General features: G+C 38.3%; 1 protein-coding gene across 3 annotated transcripts in view; it reads left to right on the forward strand.

Moving 5' to 3' along the window:
- ERAP2 (endoplasmic reticulum aminopeptidase 2) overlaps nucleotides 1-19,747 on the forward strand; it is a 40,119-nt gene that overhangs the window by 8,786 nt on the left and 11,586 nt on the right. For all 3 annotated transcript variants that reach the window (XM_059418279.1, XM_059418280.1, XM_059418278.1), the window contains 9 exons: nucleotides 2,390-2,524; nucleotides 4,177-4,297; nucleotides 6,842-6,996; nucleotides 10,449-10,562; nucleotides 11,662-11,793; nucleotides 12,032-12,163; nucleotides 15,171-15,236; nucleotides 16,439-16,614; nucleotides 18,953-19,032. In XM_059418279.1, the coding sequence (XP_059274262.1) occupies nucleotides 2,390-2,524; nucleotides 4,177-4,297; nucleotides 6,842-6,996; nucleotides 10,449-10,562; nucleotides 11,662-11,793; nucleotides 12,032-12,163; nucleotides 15,171-15,236; nucleotides 16,439-16,614; nucleotides 18,953-19,032 (1,111 nt within the window). The remainder of the gene's footprint in view (nucleotides 1-2,389; nucleotides 2,525-4,176; nucleotides 4,298-6,841; nucleotides 6,997-10,448; nucleotides 10,563-11,661; nucleotides 11,794-12,031; nucleotides 12,164-15,170; nucleotides 15,237-16,438; nucleotides 16,615-18,952; nucleotides 19,033-19,747) is intronic.

Here is a 19,747-nt window from a genome sequence, read left to right on the forward strand (position 1 = left end):
CCAGGTAAAAATGATCGTGTACTTGAACTGCAGGTCTGCTTTCTAACTGTACGTTCATTTAAGGGCAGTTCAGTCTCTTTCCCAGCAGTTCTTTATTAATGTCATTTTTCACGTGAGTAATCACGGAAGGTAAAGTAAAAATATAATTATTTTCAAGCTTTTTCATTAAAATGTGATGCAAACATAATTGCCATTTCATTATATTAGAACTTAAATTTTTTTTTTTATCTTTAGAAACCTCCAGAAACTTCTCCTATTTAAGACAAATAAGTGCATGTTTCAAAAATATTTTATACGATCCTTGAATATTTGCATTGTCTCAACTGATTTGTCCCGTTGCCTGGATAGTGACTTTTCCAACAAATACTGGCTTCACTTTCTGCTTCTCACCGACATGCCCAACCCACGTTTCTGTGGTTGGCCAAAAAGGACAACTGAAGTCATGCTACGGTCTTACACTCTGGACAATCACAGCAGCAGTTAATCTGGTTTATGGATTAGTGAGAAGAAGCAACACACACTGAGCTCTCAAACTGCTTAGTTGAGAATACAAGATTTAAGGGAATTGTACTAGTGGGGGCAGCATGTCATTGGAGGGTTTCTTTGTCCCCTTCTTTCCTTAAAGGAACACACACCTGCTGATGATACTTGCTGTGTAAGGAAAGTCTGGCCAACAGTGAGAAACAGCTAAATCTTTGTCTAGTAACAAATGTTCTGTACTTGGAGATTACATCATCTCCTGCAAGAACGTACACAAACACCCCATGCACTTCCATTTAAGGCAATGTTAATCTACATGGTTCACTCCAGGTTCCAGAACAAAACTCAGTCTCCATGGGCTGTATCTTCATCTGGGGAAAGAAATCAGAGGGAATGCCCATCTATCTCCTAACCACTCCTGCCACCAGTGTCTCCTGTCAGAGAGTCTCAGCTCCCCAGTGTCCCACAACCTTCCTCCTTCTCCTCTCCTGCTTCTAACCCACTTGACTAAATGGTTTTTTACGGAGTTTGGTCATAAGACTGCAGTCATAACGCCCTCTCCCCAGCCTCTCCCATATTCCTCGTGTCTGATAGAAGTATGTGCTCATAGAATTCTCATTGAATCAGATCCCAAAAAAAGAGACTGCTGTTCTACAAAGTTAACTTGCAGGAGGTACATATATCGCAGTCCTATATATAGTGCTACCTTTTGTAAAGTATTTATTTGGTCAATGTCTGCTGTTTTCTTAAAACTTAGGACCTCATTGTTTAAATGGAATTCTATAGACTCGAATGTTAGTAGAATGAAATAACATAAACATTTGTCACTTAAGTAGGCTAGGCAGTTTCTGGTAATACTTCAAGGCATTTTCTCTTGCCAAAGCAAACTGCAATCTTACCCAAATAGATAAAATAGATAAAACAGGCTTGACAAGCCCTGGTTAGTGCTGTCACAGCCTGATCCCTTGAAAGGGATGCTGGGAGGGGAAAGCTAGTCTAAGAGCAGTTACCAATTTAAAGAAAGTGGTATTTTCAGATTATTGGATCTGTATCCATTCAGTATTTGGGGGCATTGTACCATGGTAGAGACCATCTCTAGGACAAGCTATCCTGAACAATTAAAGACAGAGATTAGTAATTACTCAGTGAACTTGATAGATGTGGCTGGCCCGTCTGTAGGCTTAAAACTTCTTTCTTCTTCCGCAGATAGGCAGAAGCTTAAATTACTAATGACCTCCTTGGCCTGCCTGCTTTCATTGCTGAATCAATGAAGCAAAGATAAAATAAGACTATGACTCAAGCTGTCACACAGCGAGTGAAGGAATGAGCAATGTCTTTGGAGTCACACGGTCACATCCACATTTTGGTCTTCCTGTGGAACTAGCCATGTGATCTTGGGCAATTCAGTTAACATTTCTGAGACTCTGCTTCCTCACCTGTGAAATAGCACCTGCCTCACACATAAATAAGAGGACTAAAAGATAATGAAAAGCATCTCACACAATTTTGCATCCCATTTCCTTCTGTAACAGAGATTTATTATATAACAAACAAAGGGAAAGGAGACATTCTTTGATATTTTTGCTTAGAAGTGCATAACTTTGATTTCTGCCAGTGTTGGAGATTACTGCATATCAAGAAAGTAGAAACCCCTAAAATGTTTTTATGCTTTCAAGCAACAAAATAATATTTGGCATCCTTTGGGGTCCCAAAAGTGGTACATGATGTCTTAGAGGAAGTCCGGGGATAAGAGAAAAAAGGGGAGTAGAGGTCATAGAATGGGATGGGCCATTGATCTTCAAGTCCTTCAAAGTGGTGGGATCTTCTTCTAACTCACCGACTTAAGTCATAGGTACTGTTGTAAAATACTCCAACTTTCAAATTTCAAATTTTTTTTCCATTCCTGTAGGTGAAGACAATTGAACTTGAAGAAGGCCTCTTAGAAGATCATTTTGAAACTACTGTAAAAATGAGTACATACCTTGTAGCCTATGTAGTTTGTGATTTCAACTCTGTGAGTGGCACCACCTCCTCAGGGGTCAAGGTGAGACTGAGTTCTAATTTTATACACAGTCTTGAGAGCAAAGAGGTTTTGTTTTCTTATGCTTTTTATCATGCTTATTTCACAAAATAGGCAAAAAAATAAAATAAATTACTCATAAATCCCACCACCAAGATAGAATTACTGATAATATTAGTGTAAGTTTTCCAAATATTTTCCATATATATGTCAATATATGTGAGTATATACAATAATGGTGTATACTCATTTTTTTACAAAATAATGTTTTAGATTATTTAACTCTACTTTCACCATAATATGCCCTAAGAACTGAATGCCATTAAAATTTTCTGTAGTACTTTTATAATATATTTTACGGAACTTTCTATAATATTATGTTAGCAATTGCTTAGTGTTATACTGCATGGAAGCACCAAAAGAAATTTTAGTCAGCCTCTTATTTTAGGACATTCACATTGTTTCCAATTGTTTTCTATAATTTTTTTTCTTCAAAGAGAGGTAGACTTCAAATTTTTAGAGTCTTCATTATTTGCAAAAACTTAAAATACCCAATGGGTATCTTACAGAGTTTTGTAAATATCAGTAGAGACACCACCACCATCATCATCATCATCATCTGCTTACCCTGAAGAACTAAATATAACCGTCAAAGAACCAAAGAACCAAAAAACATTCAAAGAACTGTAAAATAATTCTTATGAAAAATAGCTATTAAATGACTATTTCAATTTGTATACATATCATGCTTACAGATACGTAGATACGTGTTATGAGCAGTGCATCTAGATATGTAACACAGCAGCTCTACAGTCAGATTCTGCATAGATAATAGACATATGGGAGGTCATGGCACGTAACTTCAGGAGGAGGGGTTCCGCTCAGCTTCCTAGGTTTCACATCGCAGCTCTGCAATTCTCTAGCTGGGTCACTTGGAGCAAGTTACTTAATTTCCACGTATTTCCATCTTTTCATAAGGTTGTTGAGAGGATTCAATTAGATTTCATATATACACATTTAGCACTGTGCCTGATAAGCCATCAAAAGATGGTAACTATTAATATATCCTTCGTATAAAAGTTCTGAGGGACTTTAGGTAATTCAGAGCATGAAAGCACACCATAAAATGAAAGTAGCAGCATACCTGAAACCCAATAAAAGTGGAATGTAATTTAATTTTTTCCACTCGGTGGTTATTTACTTGAGGGGGAGTAAAGAAACATATTTGGGGATTTTTGAGTTTAAAGTCTACTAGATGGAAAGGGGGATCCGATAAGTTCTTGAAGGCTTTTCCAACTCATATATCTATGTTTTATTTGACTTGTGCAGGTAGACACAGTTCTGGAAAGCTAGAACTCAAGTGCTAGAATGCATAATAGTGATGAGCTCAGGTGGGCTCTCATGATATAGTGAGTTCATATAGTTTGAAATTTACAGATTAGCACCTAGGGAATGGAATATGATAGAAGACACAAGATAGCTTAGAATTTTTAAGACTGACTTTTGCTGTAATACTTTATGAAATGTCTTATCCCCATCAAAAACATGCTAATTCTATTTTTAAAAATTTCATGAAAAATTCAGTCTAGCTTTCTTTGAGTGAGGATTGTTAGGAATGGGATTGTGCCAAGGATTTGTGACATTCAAAGACCACTTCTTCTGATCAACATTTCCAGGTGTCCGTCTATGCATCTCCAGAAAAATGGAGTCAAACCCATTATGCTTTGGAAGCATCATTAAAGCTACTCGATTTTTATGAAAACTACTTTGATATCAATTATCCACTCCCCAAACTGGGTAGGTTCAAATTCTGTGTCATTGTATTTATTTTTCTTATAGACCTTGCTTTGATTTCTCTTTTTGTCTTTATATGTGATTTAAATGAGTACTGAAGAAGTTCAGTTAGCCCAGGAAGCAATAATTTGTACCTCAGAGATGGTTCTTGAGTGTAGAAAAGAAAAGTATTTATGAGAAGTCTGAGTAGTGTGGATCATTTATTCTTTTATCTGGTTCATATTAAAATAGCTGTATCACATGTTAGATTTAATTGGATGAATTTTCCGGAACATACAACCTTTTTCTATGCCGTATTTGTATAAGACCAGCAGTCTTTTATAAAATTTGCCAAAGATTTATGTAAATAGCTAGAAATTGTCCCTCTATCTGTTTATAGTGCATTTGAAGTTGAAAGATAAGATTTAAAAGATTTAAAAATAAAAGAAGACTTGGAGGAAGTAGATAATTTGAATGTGGTAGTAACAGATTTTTACATAGGAAGATACGAATAGTCTATCCTGGTTTTGATTTTCTATCTTAAGAAAAACACATTAAACCATAACTTTGGTTTCATAACATATGTAGGTTGGTTTTCAGAATTTCTGACAGTGACATATTTTTCCCTTGAGAAAATTAAGACATACTCCTTATCATGTCTTTGTTTCTCTTTACCCTCCAAATCTGTGCCATTTTTCCTTAGAGGAGGTAAAAGGACCATCAAAAGGCTTTTCCAGGGGCTTATTCTTATTGTTCTTGAGTCTCATTGCTAATTTATTATAGTGCAGGTTCTATCTGTTTTTTAGTATAGATATACTAAATATACCCATAATCCATCGTTGTTTCTATGTCAAAAGCCAAGGAAAGATCCAATAACAACCATCAACAACCTTACCTTGTTCTTTTTTTTTTTTTTTAAGATTTTATTTATTTATTTGACAGACAGAGATCACAAGTAAGCAGAGAAGCAGGCAGAGAGAGAGAGGGAAGCAGGCTCCCCACTGAGCAGAGAGCCTGATGCGGGGCTCGATCCCAGGACCCTGGGATCATGACCTGAGCTGAAGGCAGAGGCTTTAACCCACTGAGCCACCCAGACGCCCCCCCTTATCTTGTTCTTGAACAATGCAACCTTGAAGATCATATGAAATGTACCTTTTTTTTTTTTTTAAAGATTTTACTCATTTATTTGAGAGAAAGAGAGAGAGAGAGAGCACATGCACAGGAGTCCAAGCAGGGAGAGGCAGAGGGAAAGAGGAAGGGAGAAGCAGACTCCCTAATGAGCAAGGAGACCCATGCAATGCGGGGCTCCGTCCCAGGAACCTAGGATCATGACCTGAGCTGAAGGTAGATGCTTAACCCACTGAGCCACCCAGGCACCCTTGTGAAATGTATTTTTAAAATAACTGAAAAGAAGGATGCAGTTTAGGAAAAATTAAACTAGGTACAAGTATCTCTAATGATTATTGGAGATAATCCAACTATAAAATCATCAGTGCAATTTACAAAAAAATTCATCCCACATTTGAAGTTCTAATGAATACTAATCTTCATTAGTGCTAATTTACTTTAGATTGTCTTATAAGTATTTGTTTTTATCCACTAGAATTAACCAGTATTAATTCCAGACAATGTAATCGCAAGGCAAGTGACTTGGTTCATTTCAACTTAAAAAAATTACCTTTCTTTTTAGTCAAACCGTATTTCTTCCAAAATGGTCTAGCAGAATAAAAAGTAAAAATTCCAAGATTAAATATTAGTCAGAAGTTTTCTCACCTACATGACATCAATGGCAATGAGTATACATACATACATACATACATACATACATACACACACACACACACACCACACACACAGAATATAAATTAATATACATTATACCTGAGTTGCTTAAAAATGGTTAAATTTCACTTTTTCCCTCAAGACTTTGTCAAGGGGTAGAGAACATATCAATGTTGAAAAGGAAATTGAGGTCAGAAATAATTGATGCGTACAGCTTTTTTCCTCTACTGCCTTAGAAAGGACACTTGCTCATAATAGAGACCACACATTCTTGAAAAAGTAATTGAAATATTGACAATAGAGATTGCTCCTAAAAGATGTTTTCCTAAAATTGAAATCCCATATTATTCTTTTTTTTTTACAGAAATGAGTTCATTATATGTTTTGGTGAATCTCAAACATACTAAAAATTATATGATACCTTTCAAAGTTTTTGAGTAGTATTAATATAAAATACAATATGAGTATTTCTAAAAAAATCATTTTCTTAGCACTAATGCACCCAAGGTATTTGCTGAGTTTAGCACGCTTTGAAACAAGTAGGTAAATGTCAACAGGTTACTTCAGCTATAACCAAAATTGTATTGATAGAATTAATGCTGCTTAATAATGGGTATCGATTATTTTCAGTACATCTGCAAGATCACAGGTCAATGTTGCAATAGTCTTATATTTTCGGAACATCTGCTTATACATGAAAGTGTCACAATGTATTTGAGGGGGAAGCAAATCCCATTTCTGATGCAGAAGCCATAATGATCAAGTATGTTTGTTCTTATTTCTTAGATCTAATTGCTATTCCTGACTTTGAGTCTGGAGCCATGGAAAATTGGGGCCTTATCACATATAAAGAGACGTCACTGCTCTTTGATACTAACACTTCTTCTGCTTCTGATCAACTATTGGTCACCGAAGTCATAGCCCATGAACTAGCCCACCAGGTACCTAACACTCATGACATTCTCTTAGCATCAGTCCAAAAGGCATTGTACAGGACACCAGCGGGCTTCCTGAAACAACATAAACTTATATCATTTTACCCTTAGAGGGGAACTTGGAGACTATCGAACCAAACACAGTATGTCCAGTAGCAGAGATCTCAATCTCTAGACTATGACACTCACACAGGTGTGTTATCACAAGAGAAATGGTCACTGTATCCTTTAAAACTCTTCAAGGCAAAGCCTTCCTATGTATTTTAGTAGAGAAGTTATGGATTATGGTGATACATAGGAGGCAGAATTGGAAACCCTACAAGGAGAGGTTTCTATTAAAAATAGTTTTCCTTACCCCCTAATCCAGGGCAAAATCAATCTCCCTTCAGTTGGAAGATGTCACTATATGGCCATAGCAAGGACTTCAAATCCAAGTACTCATGGGTGGCTGACCCTAGACACATTACCTAACTCCGAACTTCAGTGTCTTCATCTATAACATTAAATTAATAGTAGTTCCTGCTTCTTGAAACTGCTGTGAAGAATTACAAATAAGTGCCTGTGCCTGTCACACTCAATAAGTGTGACAACAATCTCTGCTTCTGCTCCCATTTCTTACAGGCTAAGATTTCCAAAGCCCATCTATCAACACTGTGTTAGATGCAAATTCAGAACCATAAAACTAACTCTATAGATATAAGAGACTATTTCTGCTCTATTTCATTTCTGAAAATTCCTAGTAACACAATGAATTATTAAGAGCCCCAGAAATTCTCTTTTACCATGTAGACAACGATCATGTTATTGTATTTATTAGAAGCTAGTAACTTCTTGTTTTTAATTTTTAACTTTATCCTTTATCATTATTATAATAATGAGTTGGATTTTATTTAAGTAGTGAACTAAGTACCCAATTACATAAGAACCATGCTTAGCACTGTAATCGAAGCACATATGTGTGGCTTCCTCTGGTTTAGAATCTCCCCACTGGCCCATCTTAGGGCTTTTGATTATTAGTCACTGGTAGCTCTAAAGCAGTTGACTGAATCTGGGATTTCTAATCTTTCTACTGAATGTTCCTAGGGAAATGGTTGGAGAACTCTACCTCTGAAGCTGCTCTGGCCTTCACTTTTACAATTTCTCTTTCACAGAGGTGCAAAATCCAAGGCTGAAGCGGCAGACGGCAGTGGAATTTTTGTCTTGACTCTTTTGTCTCCCCCATTGATCTCCCTATGACCATTCACTCCGACAAAGACTCCCGGTGCCAACTGAGTGGGCCAAGGGTCCATAGCATGGCATACCAGGGGCCCAAGATTAAGCTCTTCTCCACTTCTCCAGCCTCATCTCTTACCCACACCATAAGCTTTGGCGATCCTAGACGATTTTCCATTCCCCAATGTGCCAGTTTGTGTCGCTCCTCTGTGCTTTTGCTCTTGCTACTTAATCTGCCTAGCGTACACGCTATTCCCAACATACCTGAGACCCCTTGTAAGAGGCAGGAAATGAATCATTTCCTAACTAACTTACATACTCTCCCCAAAATAACTCTCCCCAAAAAGAACTCCCCAAATTTTTAACTCCTGGAGTCTTCTCTACCCTTTGTACAGGCATTGATCATAGCACCATACCGCTTTAGTGCATTTATCTATCGGTTGCCCTCCATTATTTGTATTAGGGCAGAGGCTGTATTGTATACATCTTTCTATTTCTATATGGCACGTTGCCAGTAATGTAGTGGGTTCTCAAAAGATATTTATTGAATGAATGGATAAATCACTCTTACTAACTGGTCAATTATCCAAAATAGCTCAACTTGGATTTTTCATATTCATCACTTCTCCAATTAAGGAAACACCTCCCATCCATTTTCACAGATGCTCTCAGGAAGACTGGTGCCCACTTGCAAAATGATATGAGGGTTGTCAGAAAAGAAATAGAGCTTAAACCGTTTCTGGAAGCTACATATCTAGCTATAACTATAAGAAATCTTTTCTGAATCTTAGAATATATTTTTTAAGATTCTATTTATCCATTTTTTAAAAGATTATTTATTTACTTATTTGACAGAGAGAGAGATCAAAAGTAGGCAGAAAGGCAATTGGAGAGAAAGAGGGGGAAGCAAGGTCCCCGCTGAACAGAGAGTCCGTTGTGGGGCTCGATCCCAGCACCCTGGGATCATAACCTGAGCTAAAGGCAGATGCCCAAACAACTGAGCTACCCAGGTGTCCCTGAATCTAGGAATCTTTTTGTTTAATTTCCCAACTCTCTGGAGATTGCAATTCTGAAACAGATAAACTAGATGGATAGTACCAAGCACATAGGCTAAATAAAATACAAAAGTATGTGAAAAAGTAGTAATACTTAAAGCCAGGGTTACAGATCAAATATAGGTCAAGGGTAAATTGCTGTTTAGCTCTCCTTATGGCACCCTGTTAATTTTATTTCTATATATTTAAAATCTCAAAACTTTATTCACTTTAGCTTTAGTGTCTGGGTTAATCTCTGGAAGAAGTCAGAGAAAAAGTGAACAACTAAATTCCCTCATCAGTAATACTATGTAGCAATCCAAGAGTCCTAAATGATTTTGTAAGAATTTGAAATATTTGCTACTTAAATATAAAGCAAATATTTGCTACTTCATATAAAGAAGTGACTTCACCAAAGATATTTTGGCTTAGATCTCTCCTAAGGCCATCACTATAAATCAAGGATGAGGTAAGATTTTATATCTTTTTCTCGATAAAATCTAATAGCTAAGAAATGTTGGGAGGATAAAATGGAAGTTGGAGAGCTGGAGACAAGAAGGACACAAAGAAAAGTAAACAAGAAACAAAAACGTGGTGATGAGAAGAGAAGGCAAAGCAGTCAGTAGAAGGAAGTTGTACAGAGAGGAAAGAGCAACAGAGAGAGGAAAGGCCTGAACCATTGAAAGAAGGATGTCAGCATCCATTATATATTTTTGCTAGTTAATAATTTTTTAAAAAGATTTTATTTATTTGACAGACAGAGATCACAAGTAGGCACAGAGGCAGGCAGAGAGAGAGGAAGCAGGCTCCATGCTGAGCAGAGAGCCTGATGCGGGGCTCGATCCCAGGACCCTGGGATCATGACCTGAGCTGAAGGCAGAGGCTTTAACCCACTGAGCCACCCAGGCGCCCCCTAATAATTTTTTTTATATTAGTTTATTTTTTTTTTAAATGTACTTACTTATTTAAGAGGGAGAGAGAGAGAGAGCGCGCGCATGTGCATGAGCCTGGGGGAGGGGTAAAGAGAGAGGCAGAGGGAAAAATCTCAGACTCCTCACTGAGAATAGAGGAGGGGGTAATTCAGGGCTCTATCTCACAACTCTGAGATCTTGACCTGAGCTGCAGTCAGGAGTCCCATGCTCAACCAGCTGACCCACCCAGGAACCCCAATATTTGTTTAACTTCTAATAACACTGAGTCTCTGCTTCCTAGTGGTTTGGCAACCTGGTTACAATGGAATGGTGGAATGATATTTGGCTCAATGAAGGTTTTGCAACATACATGGAACTCGTCTCTGTTAATGCCACATATCCAGAGCTACAATCTGTAAGTTTACAATTTTGTATGTCGTACCACATATACAATTCAGCCTGTAACACAAATCTATCACCCAGAAATCTATGGGCAGAGAGCTCTAATAGCACAAATGTACAGCTGTGTATGTGAGGTGAGAGGAAAGAAAGTCACTGTCCATGAACAATGATGTAGGATGAGATGGGGCTCATGGTTAAAGATCCTCTGGAGAGTTCTCGGCATGTAACCTGAAAATTAAGCATAATTGGGGCACACGCTTCTAGAATTTTCAAAAGGCCTGCCTATTCACTTCCCTAAAATATATGAAAAGATTTTTTTCAAACATGTCTTTTTCTTTACACATAAAGAGTCTGAACACTACATATCAAGGTGGTTTGTAATGTTTACTTAACTCTTTGGGTAGGCATTTGGTCCAGTATGGTACAGAGGGTCATGGATTCAGAGTCAGTGTCATCATTCTTCTCCTCCTCTTCCTCCTCCTCCTCCTCCTTCTTCTTCTCCTTCTCCTTCTTCTTCTTTTAAAAAGATTTTATTTATTTATTTAACTGACAGAGATCACAAGTAGGCAAGGAGGCAGGTGGGTGGGGTTGGGGAAGCAGGCTCCCCCATGAGCAGGGGGCCCGATGCGGGGCTTGATCCCAGGACCCTGGGATCATGACCTGAGCCGAGAGCAGAGGCTTAGCCCACTGAGCCACCCAGGCCCAAGTCAATGTCTTCTTATTTGCTATGTGTTGAATCCATGGTGGAGTCCCAAAGTTTCATATATTCTCACTTGTAAAGAGCACATAATGCATCTACTTTACAGGAGTGTTGAAAGGATCACAGATAAGGTCCTGGCACATAGCAAGTGTTCACCAAATGGGAACCATTTTATTTCTGTATCCAAGGGCCTGGTATGTGGTACACATTCAACCAATGTCTGAAGAAATGTTGGATTTATGCCTTTATGAAGTAGAGAATTGGTGGCAGGGGACTATATAAGGGGAAAGAAACTTACAATCAATTGTAAGAAATGACTACTTCTATGATGATTATCTTCCTAAGCCTACTGTGTTTTGTACTGCTTTGAAAGTGTCAAATTCAAAGTGAAAACATTTTCTTCCCTCTTTAGGATGATGCTTTTTCAGACGTGTGTTTTACAGTAATTAAAAAAGATTCATTAAATTCATCCCGTCCTATCTCCAATCAAGCAGAAACTCCTACGCAGATAGCAGAAATGTTTGACTCCGTTTCCTATAACAAGGTAGTAAATGCTGTGGGAGCTCTGCTTTCAGTAGAAATGTAATGAGGCTTGTAAGATCAGCAGTTGAACTTACTGGTTGCTGATTCCCGCCACTGGTTATACTTTTGTTGTATTTGAAGTTCCGTTTTCAGACACCACCCATGTTCCGTACAGTTTAAGCTCCCTTAAAAAACAAATCATACTATCTTTTTCTTTATCTTCTTTTTTTTTTTTTTTTGTATTTCTTTCTTTTTTTCAGGGAGCTTGTATTTTGAATATGCTCAAGGATTTTCTGAATGAGGAGAAATTCCGCAAAGGAATTATTCACTACTTAAAGACGTTCAGTTATGGAAATGCTAAAAATGATGATTTGTGGAACAGTCTGTCAAATGTAAGTCATATGCTGGGGAACAGTAGACTGTCGGTAAATCTAAAATGTAATAGGCTAATTATGAAGGTTTATAAATAGTTGTATTGTCAGTCAATCAACATGTATTCCACTTTCTACTCTGCCAGTTGTATCGAAGGCAGCACGTTCTTTTTCCTTTGGAACCAGATGCCATCCACACTGGGGTAGTCACAGGCCTTTGGTATCTGGTGCCCTTTTCTTTGGTTCCCTTCTAAGGATAACCTAATACTTTTATCTCCTCATTTTCCAAAATCTTTAATGACTTTGTAATTCCCGCCATGAATATCTAAACTTCTCTGCCCCGATTTTAAGGTTGAACTCTACTTTTTCAACTTTAGTGTCCAGCATGTATTTTCCATTGCGTGAGACACATTTCCTCCCTCATCGGAAGAAATCCTGCTCAATCCTTATGTCATCACGTTTTTGTTTCAAGGGTCCTTGCTACCTGGGGACCCTTTCTTCTTGCCAACAATTCAAACGCCATCCATCCTTTAAGTTCTAGCTGAGAATTTACCTTCTCCTTACAGACTACTCCACCCTTCAATGGTTTGCCTTTCTTTTCTTTTCTTTTCTTTTCTTTTTTTTTTAGATTTTTAAAATTTATTTGACAGAGAGAGACACAGCGAGAGGGGGAACACAAGCAGGCAGAGTGGGAGAGGCATGCCAGGCAGAGAGTCCCATGTGGGGCTTTGATCCCAGGACCCTGGGATCATGACCCCAGCTGAAGACAGGCACTTAACAACACAGCCACCCAGGTGCCCCAGTGGTTTGCCTTTCTGCTCAATACCTAAAAGTGCATTTACGAATCTATCCCCCATAGTGATGTCGTCTTTTAATAGCTTATAATAGTTTAATAATAACAATAGTAATAATAATAAAATTTGCTTCAGAACAAGAATCATATTGGGGCACCTGGGTGGCTCAGTGGATTAAGCCTCTACCTTCAGCTCAGGTCATGATCTCAGGGTCCTGGGATCAAGCCCCCCCACATTAGGCTCTCTACTAAGTGAGGAGCCTGCTTCCCCTTCTCTCTCTGCCTGCCTCTCTGCCTACTTGTGATATCTCTCTCTCTCTGTCAACTAAATAAAAAAAATCTTAAAAAAAAAAAAAAAGAACAAGAATCATATCTATTCTAGGTGCCAGGGCATTTAGCGTTGTGATTAATGAACAGTTAATTGCTAATGAAGGAACACTTGGTCTCTTTTGTCATTGGGATTCAAGTAGTATGATAAGTAAAATGAAGAAAACATGTAGTAGGCTTAGATGATTCTAAGAATTATTAAAATACTCTTAAGTTTTCAACTGTGAGTAAAATAGTCTTTTATAGATGCATTGGACTGGCAGGCTTACGCAGAGAGATAGACAAACCCTAAGCCATTGTAGACAAAAGAGTCCTCTTTGTAAGCACTTCATGGCCCAGGGCCAATCATAATATTGTTCAATATTTATATAACACTTAATAGTTTAAAAATATATTTCAAGAGCATTATCTCATTATCTCATTTGAGTCTTTAGTACAACCTATGTAAATGTTTTTATCAATTTCTATCACTTCCTGCTGAAAATCTAGATGCTTGCTCTCCAGAGTCCTCCTAAACTTCTCAACAAGCCTCATGTTGCTTTTCTCTCCCATCCCTCACTTTCTCCCTCTCCTTGGCTATGTGTGTGTGTGGACATCAACCTTGTCTTTCTTCAACAAGAAACAATATGTCCTTGGTGTGCATGGTGGTCAGGGAGTTATTAGAGGAGAAATTTAGCCAAGAATTTCAGGATTCTTTTAGGCCAACTGTGGATATTCCTATGTTAAATTTAGTCACATCATGCTTATTAGCCATCTCAAGAAGGTAAGGTAGGCATTCTTGCCCCATTTTTATAGGTGGGAAAAGTAATATTGAGGGAGAAATTGGTGCAAGGTTGTATAGACACAGGCAATGAAGGAGTCAGTATTTGAGATCTATCTTCTGATTCCAAGCTCAGTATTCATTTTCCTAATAACTTCACAGCTTCTTCCTAGTTATCAGGAAAGTCTCCCATCTAACCTTTTCCTAAAGGTCCTCAGGTCTAGTTGACCACTTTCTGATGCCAATTGAAACTGTGGTATGAAATGATATCTTCCTCAACACTGTGTCACATCACATCATTTCTAACATGTGTCAATAGTAACTTGGGAATTAGAGGAATTCTTTGTTGTTATTTTTCATAAAATCATTTAAGAGCATTTGAGAGCCTTAGAAAGTGTGTGTGTGTTATTTTTCCATGTACAGTTCCCCTTGAGCATTAAGTCTTAGTTATTTAAGCGTTGATGACAAGTTGTTGATTTTCTTAGGTCTCATTTTAATTCTGAATTCAAAGTTTATTATTCTCTTGTTACTGTGATAGTCATTAGGAATGCCCAGGTAAGCAAAGGCATTTCCCCTCCCCAGTCAAGGGATTTGTGATATGATAGGAGACGTTTACTACTAGACACAGTTGCCTAAATGCTAAATAGGGGCATGAGCAGCACGTACAATAAAAGAATAAAGTAGGACCTTTCCCAAGGGAAAGAGAAAACAAAGAAAAAGTCAACAAACTAATTAATTTTTACAACAATCATTCTACTACATTGTACTTCTTTAGAAAACTTGAAATATATATGTGTGTGTGTATATATATATATATATATATATATATATAAATTTAATTGATCTAGATATACATGGTAAGGAACATAACAGTTCATGAAAATGGAAAAAAAAAAGGGGGGGCCTTTGCAGCAACCATAGGAAATACACAAAAATTACTTTTTGTTTTATGTATATAAGTAACTTTTCCTATGGTCACTACCAAGATGCTTTTCTTCCCCCTTTCTCATGAGCTACTATGCTCCATACCATGTCTGAAGCAATTAAATTTTCATAGAGCTATTAAGTGTCTATATTCATGTCTAATATGCATATTCAGCCAACTATCAATACCCAAATGGCAGTGTTCTTCCATTCTTGTTTTATAGAATTGTCTAGGTGATTTTACATCTGGTGAATTTTGTTATTCTGATTCCAAGATGACAAGCAATACAGTAAGTATAAAAAAAACTTAGAGTAGAAGAGATCTGGGGTGTCATGTGATCCGAAGTGATTATGTAGAGGAGCCCAACTATTCCTTTTTTAAAAAAGATTTATTTATCTATTTATTTATTTATTTGAGAGAGAGAGAGAGAGGGTGCTAGAGTGGGGGGAGAGGCAGAAGGAAAGACTCTTCAAGCAGGTCCAGCATTTGGTGGGGCAGCCTGATGTGGGGCTCCATCTGATCCCCTGACCCATGAGATCATGACCTGAGCTGAAAGCAAGAGTTGGACATTTAACTGACTGGGCCACCCAGGTGCCCCATCAACTGTCCCTTTAAATAACTGGAAAGGAAGAGACTTCCACAGTTTCCCTTGAAACAAAGTTGACTGAAAAAGGAATGTTCAGGCCTCTTAGGGGGATGATGCTGTTACTACTATATTTTTGTTACAATTCAGCTTTCCCACAACCCCACTGCTAGCTAAAAATATCTCGGCTCAGAATTCTTCTGCCTGGTTAGTGCTGTCTTGGCACCCTCCAGGCTTAGGAAAATGCCAAACCAAATATGTTAGGTCTGGAAATAGGGTGAATGGTTTTCTAGAGGCCCCTGTCTTTTTGTTTACTTCTGGGAAGTTAGTGGAACACTTTAGTGGAAGAAAAGAGGAACTCTTTTTAAGAAGAGGCACAGGAATCCCATAAATTGTAGTTTTTAAAGGAAGATTCGGCATAATCCAGTGATCAGAAGTCCATAAGAGAAGCTAGGAAGCTAGAGGCTTTCTTCTCCATTCAGTTGACATCTATTGATATAATACAGTTCTTTTGGAGTATTTAAAGCTCCCCTAAAGATAGACATTTCTCTCTGAAACACCTCCACTCCACTGTCCTTAAAATGGAGAGGCGGTTTTGTTCTGTTTTGTTTTCTGGGCTTTTGGTTTGCAGTGGAGCAGGAGGGAGCTCCAGTCTAGAGCAAGGCCTTCCTCTGGGACTTTTGCCACCGCATGTTAACCCTCTAGCTGCTGCATACATCCCTCCTTCAGTCAGCTTGCAGAGAGCACCTATGGGGCAGCCCGGCTCCAGTTCCAGCCCTGAGCTGACAGCCTGAGGCCCCCCTCTTCCTCCTCAAGCCTTGTTTCCGCCATCCAAGGAGATTGTGCATTTCTGCTCTCCTGGGCTTCTCTCCTCCCTCTGGAGTCACCGAAGTCACTTGTCATTTCAGCTCGCCTTCCGGGAAGAAAGCACGGAGCTCAAGGAGATGATGGGGACCTGGACTCTGCAGAAAGGAATTCCCCTGGTGGTGATCACAAGAGAAGGGCGTTCCCTCAGGCTGCAGCAGGAGCGCTTCCTGAGCGGGATTTCCAGAGAGGACCCTGAATGGAGGGCCCTGCAGGAAAGGTGGCTGCTTTTCTTCTGTTCGCCTAGGTCACTGTATCTCCGCTTGCTCTTTAGTTTCTTGGGCAACATGGTGGATGCTCTTTCTACACAGGCAGCAGAGGCCTGACCCAGCCTTGGTAACAGACTGAAAGAGCTTCAGGCTGGGCCCCAGACAGCGTTACTGTGTCCTTGTGTTCTTGATAATTCTGCAGCAGCCGCTGGGCTCTGATGCATAGCTCTGCTCAAATATGTCCCACTCTTTTCCATCCTAGATTTCTGGGGCCTCATAGGTTGGGTGACTAGAGCATACATAGAAATTGTTATGACAGTTCTACATCCTATCTGAAGAGAAAATATATCCTCTGGGGGTGAATTACATTCCTGTGAATCCTGTGAATTCAACCTCCTGTGGCCTTTTGTTTTTCAGTCACTGACTGTGAATGCGTTGTCTTAAAACATATGCTGTGTCTTGGTAATAATGAAAGTGAATCCAATGAACCGTACTATCATATCTCCTTCACCAGCCTATCCCAAGAAGCCGCGTTCAAGGCTTTACTAAAATCAAGAAACACAACACTGTCCACAATTCTCTGATCTATTAGTTCCATCCATAAGATGAATGAGGTCAATTTTAAAATGAAATAATACAAGTGAATCTGTTCTGACTCTTATTGTTATTTCTTTTTCTAGGGATGTATCTGTCTCATAACAATTCTAGAATTTTTCTGACAATCAGAAGCAAATTCAAGGTCTTTAACACAGACAACATATTGTTTTTCTTTTCTATTTGGTCAGTTGCCCATTTCCAATCCAACAGCAACTTTTTTTTTTTTTTTTAAAGGTCTTATTTATTTATTTGACAGACAGAGATCACAAGTAGGCAGAGAGGCAGAGAGAGAGAGAGGAGGAAGCAGGCTCCCTGCTGAGCAGAGAGCCCGATGCGGGACTCGATCCCGGGACCTCGAGATCATGACCTGAGCCGAAGGCAGTGGCTTAACCCACTGAGCCACCCAGGTGCCCCCCAACAGCAACTTTTATGCCACTTCTCTATCCACGCATTTCATTTTTCCGTATGTCCTTCTAAAGTCTGAAACTCAGAGAGCTTAAAACTATTTATATCCTGACAACACAACCTGAAAAATTTAATGGTGATTCATTCCTGGGAAGGCAGGATTCACACTTTTATAACTTATCAAACTATCACGAGGGCGTTCAATGCTGTGGATGGGCCAGAGTAACAAATATCTACTACAACGATCTGTATTTTTCCTCTGTATTTAGATGATTCTTATAAAATTATTATCATCTGATTCATGCTTATTCAAACTCAAGAAATGCTACTTTCCCTCTTTTTCACTCCCAGCTATGTTTATCTGGAAAAAAATTCCTTTCCTTCTGGAGCCAAAGGTCAATCCAGATCATTCTGTTAAATCTTGGCAATATCTATGTGTCTGCTTTTACCTTTTTGTATAATTTTTCAATTGCTTTGTTAATTATCAATACCTTATGGGTTAACATGTAGATTATCCCTTTACTAGATTAAAGTCTACATATGCTATTTCTTTCATTGTTTTATATTTTTCTGAAGACTAATAGGTACATCCTCAATTATTCCTTTTTCTGTTTTTTCACCTGTTGGTATTTTCAAGGACTTGATTTTACATGTACAAGATTACTATAGCTAATATGGCTTGATGGCAATAGAGGAATTGTAAAACCTGCTAGCAAGCAAAAAAATGCACCAGCCAATTTCTGTTATTTATCATAGTAGGACCACTGAGAAGTAACCAAAGTATCATTGAAATTGGTCTTTTCCTCCAATCCATTCGGCTTTTCTGGACTTGGCTGATCAGCAGATCCTAGATTGCGGTGTTGTGACTACTTACAGTTACTTACCAGTTGCAAGGGTGGGGTGTGGGTAGCTGTGTTGAACAAAAGGATAAGTGGAAATCATATTGAGGTCAGATCTTTATCTCTTGAGGCTTTTCTTGAAGTTTTCTTTGGTTGTTTGAATTAATATCAGGCTGCCAGAGTTTTTGGAAATATGAAAGGAAGACTGGATTTTTTTCTCTTGCTTAGAAGAAAACAATCAGAAGAATTTATGGTATGAGATTTGGACAACAATGGCACAGATAATTGTGGCAGAGCTCAACCAGGTATATATAGCACCTCTATAATTGTATGGAAGAATTTTTGCATACTGAAGGATCTGTAAGTCTCAGCCTATAAAATTTATAGGGCCCCTGGTGGTGTGAAAGATGGGCCATTAAGTGCCTTTTACAACCTATCTGAGTCTGACAATGTGAACATTAAATGGGCCATTCGTTCAGTCTGTAACCATCTCCATCTTCTGACACAGGTACCTGTGGCATATTCCATTGACCTACACCACGAGTTCCTCTAATGTGATCCATAGACATGTTCTAAAATCAAGGACAGGTAATGAACTCATGAGCCAAATAGGTCTTTCAGTTCTGAAATTAAACATGTTCTGGGCTATGTGGAGGAAAGTTACTGTAAGTAAATTTCAAAATAAAAGATTTATGTCCAGGGAAGTCCTCATTTCTCCATTTATTAATTACTAAAAGAACTCTTTAGTTGGAAAATTTGAATTTTCTATTCACTGGAAAGTTTTCTTGTGCGTTTAGCATTCAGAGATAGGTTTGTATTTATATCAGGAAATGAGGGTTTTCTTTCTTATATCCCTTAAAAACTACTAACCCAGCTCTTATGCCACAAGGCAAAAATACGTATTGGAATGAATTTGGAATGCATTGGCTCTGGGTTCAACTCCTTACTATGTCACCTATTAGATGTGTGACCCTTAGACAATTTCTTTACTCCTCCTGAGCTTCAGTTCTCTCATCTTATTTTGAATGAGGACTAAGTCTCACAGATCTATTGAGATAATATGATAATGATATTTTGATGACATAGGATAATGTTTGTCATATTAAAAATACATAATATAATTTTAATTTCACTTTTGAATACCTCACTGAAATATGAGAAGGTTTCCGTCATAATGTCATGTTCAACCTGGAATCTTTATTTCATCCAAAATGAGGACTAGACAAGTGGATCACCTATCTACATATACATATTGCAATGACCAGTGACAAGGCCACAAATAAGTCAAATTCTGATCATGCTT

This window comes from Mustela nigripes, chromosome 12, assembly GCF_022355385.1.
Source record: "Mustela nigripes isolate SB6536 chromosome 12, MUSNIG.SB6536, whole genome shotgun sequence".
Classification (NCBI taxonomy): domain Eukaryota; kingdom Metazoa; phylum Chordata; class Mammalia; order Carnivora; family Mustelidae; genus Mustela; species Mustela nigripes.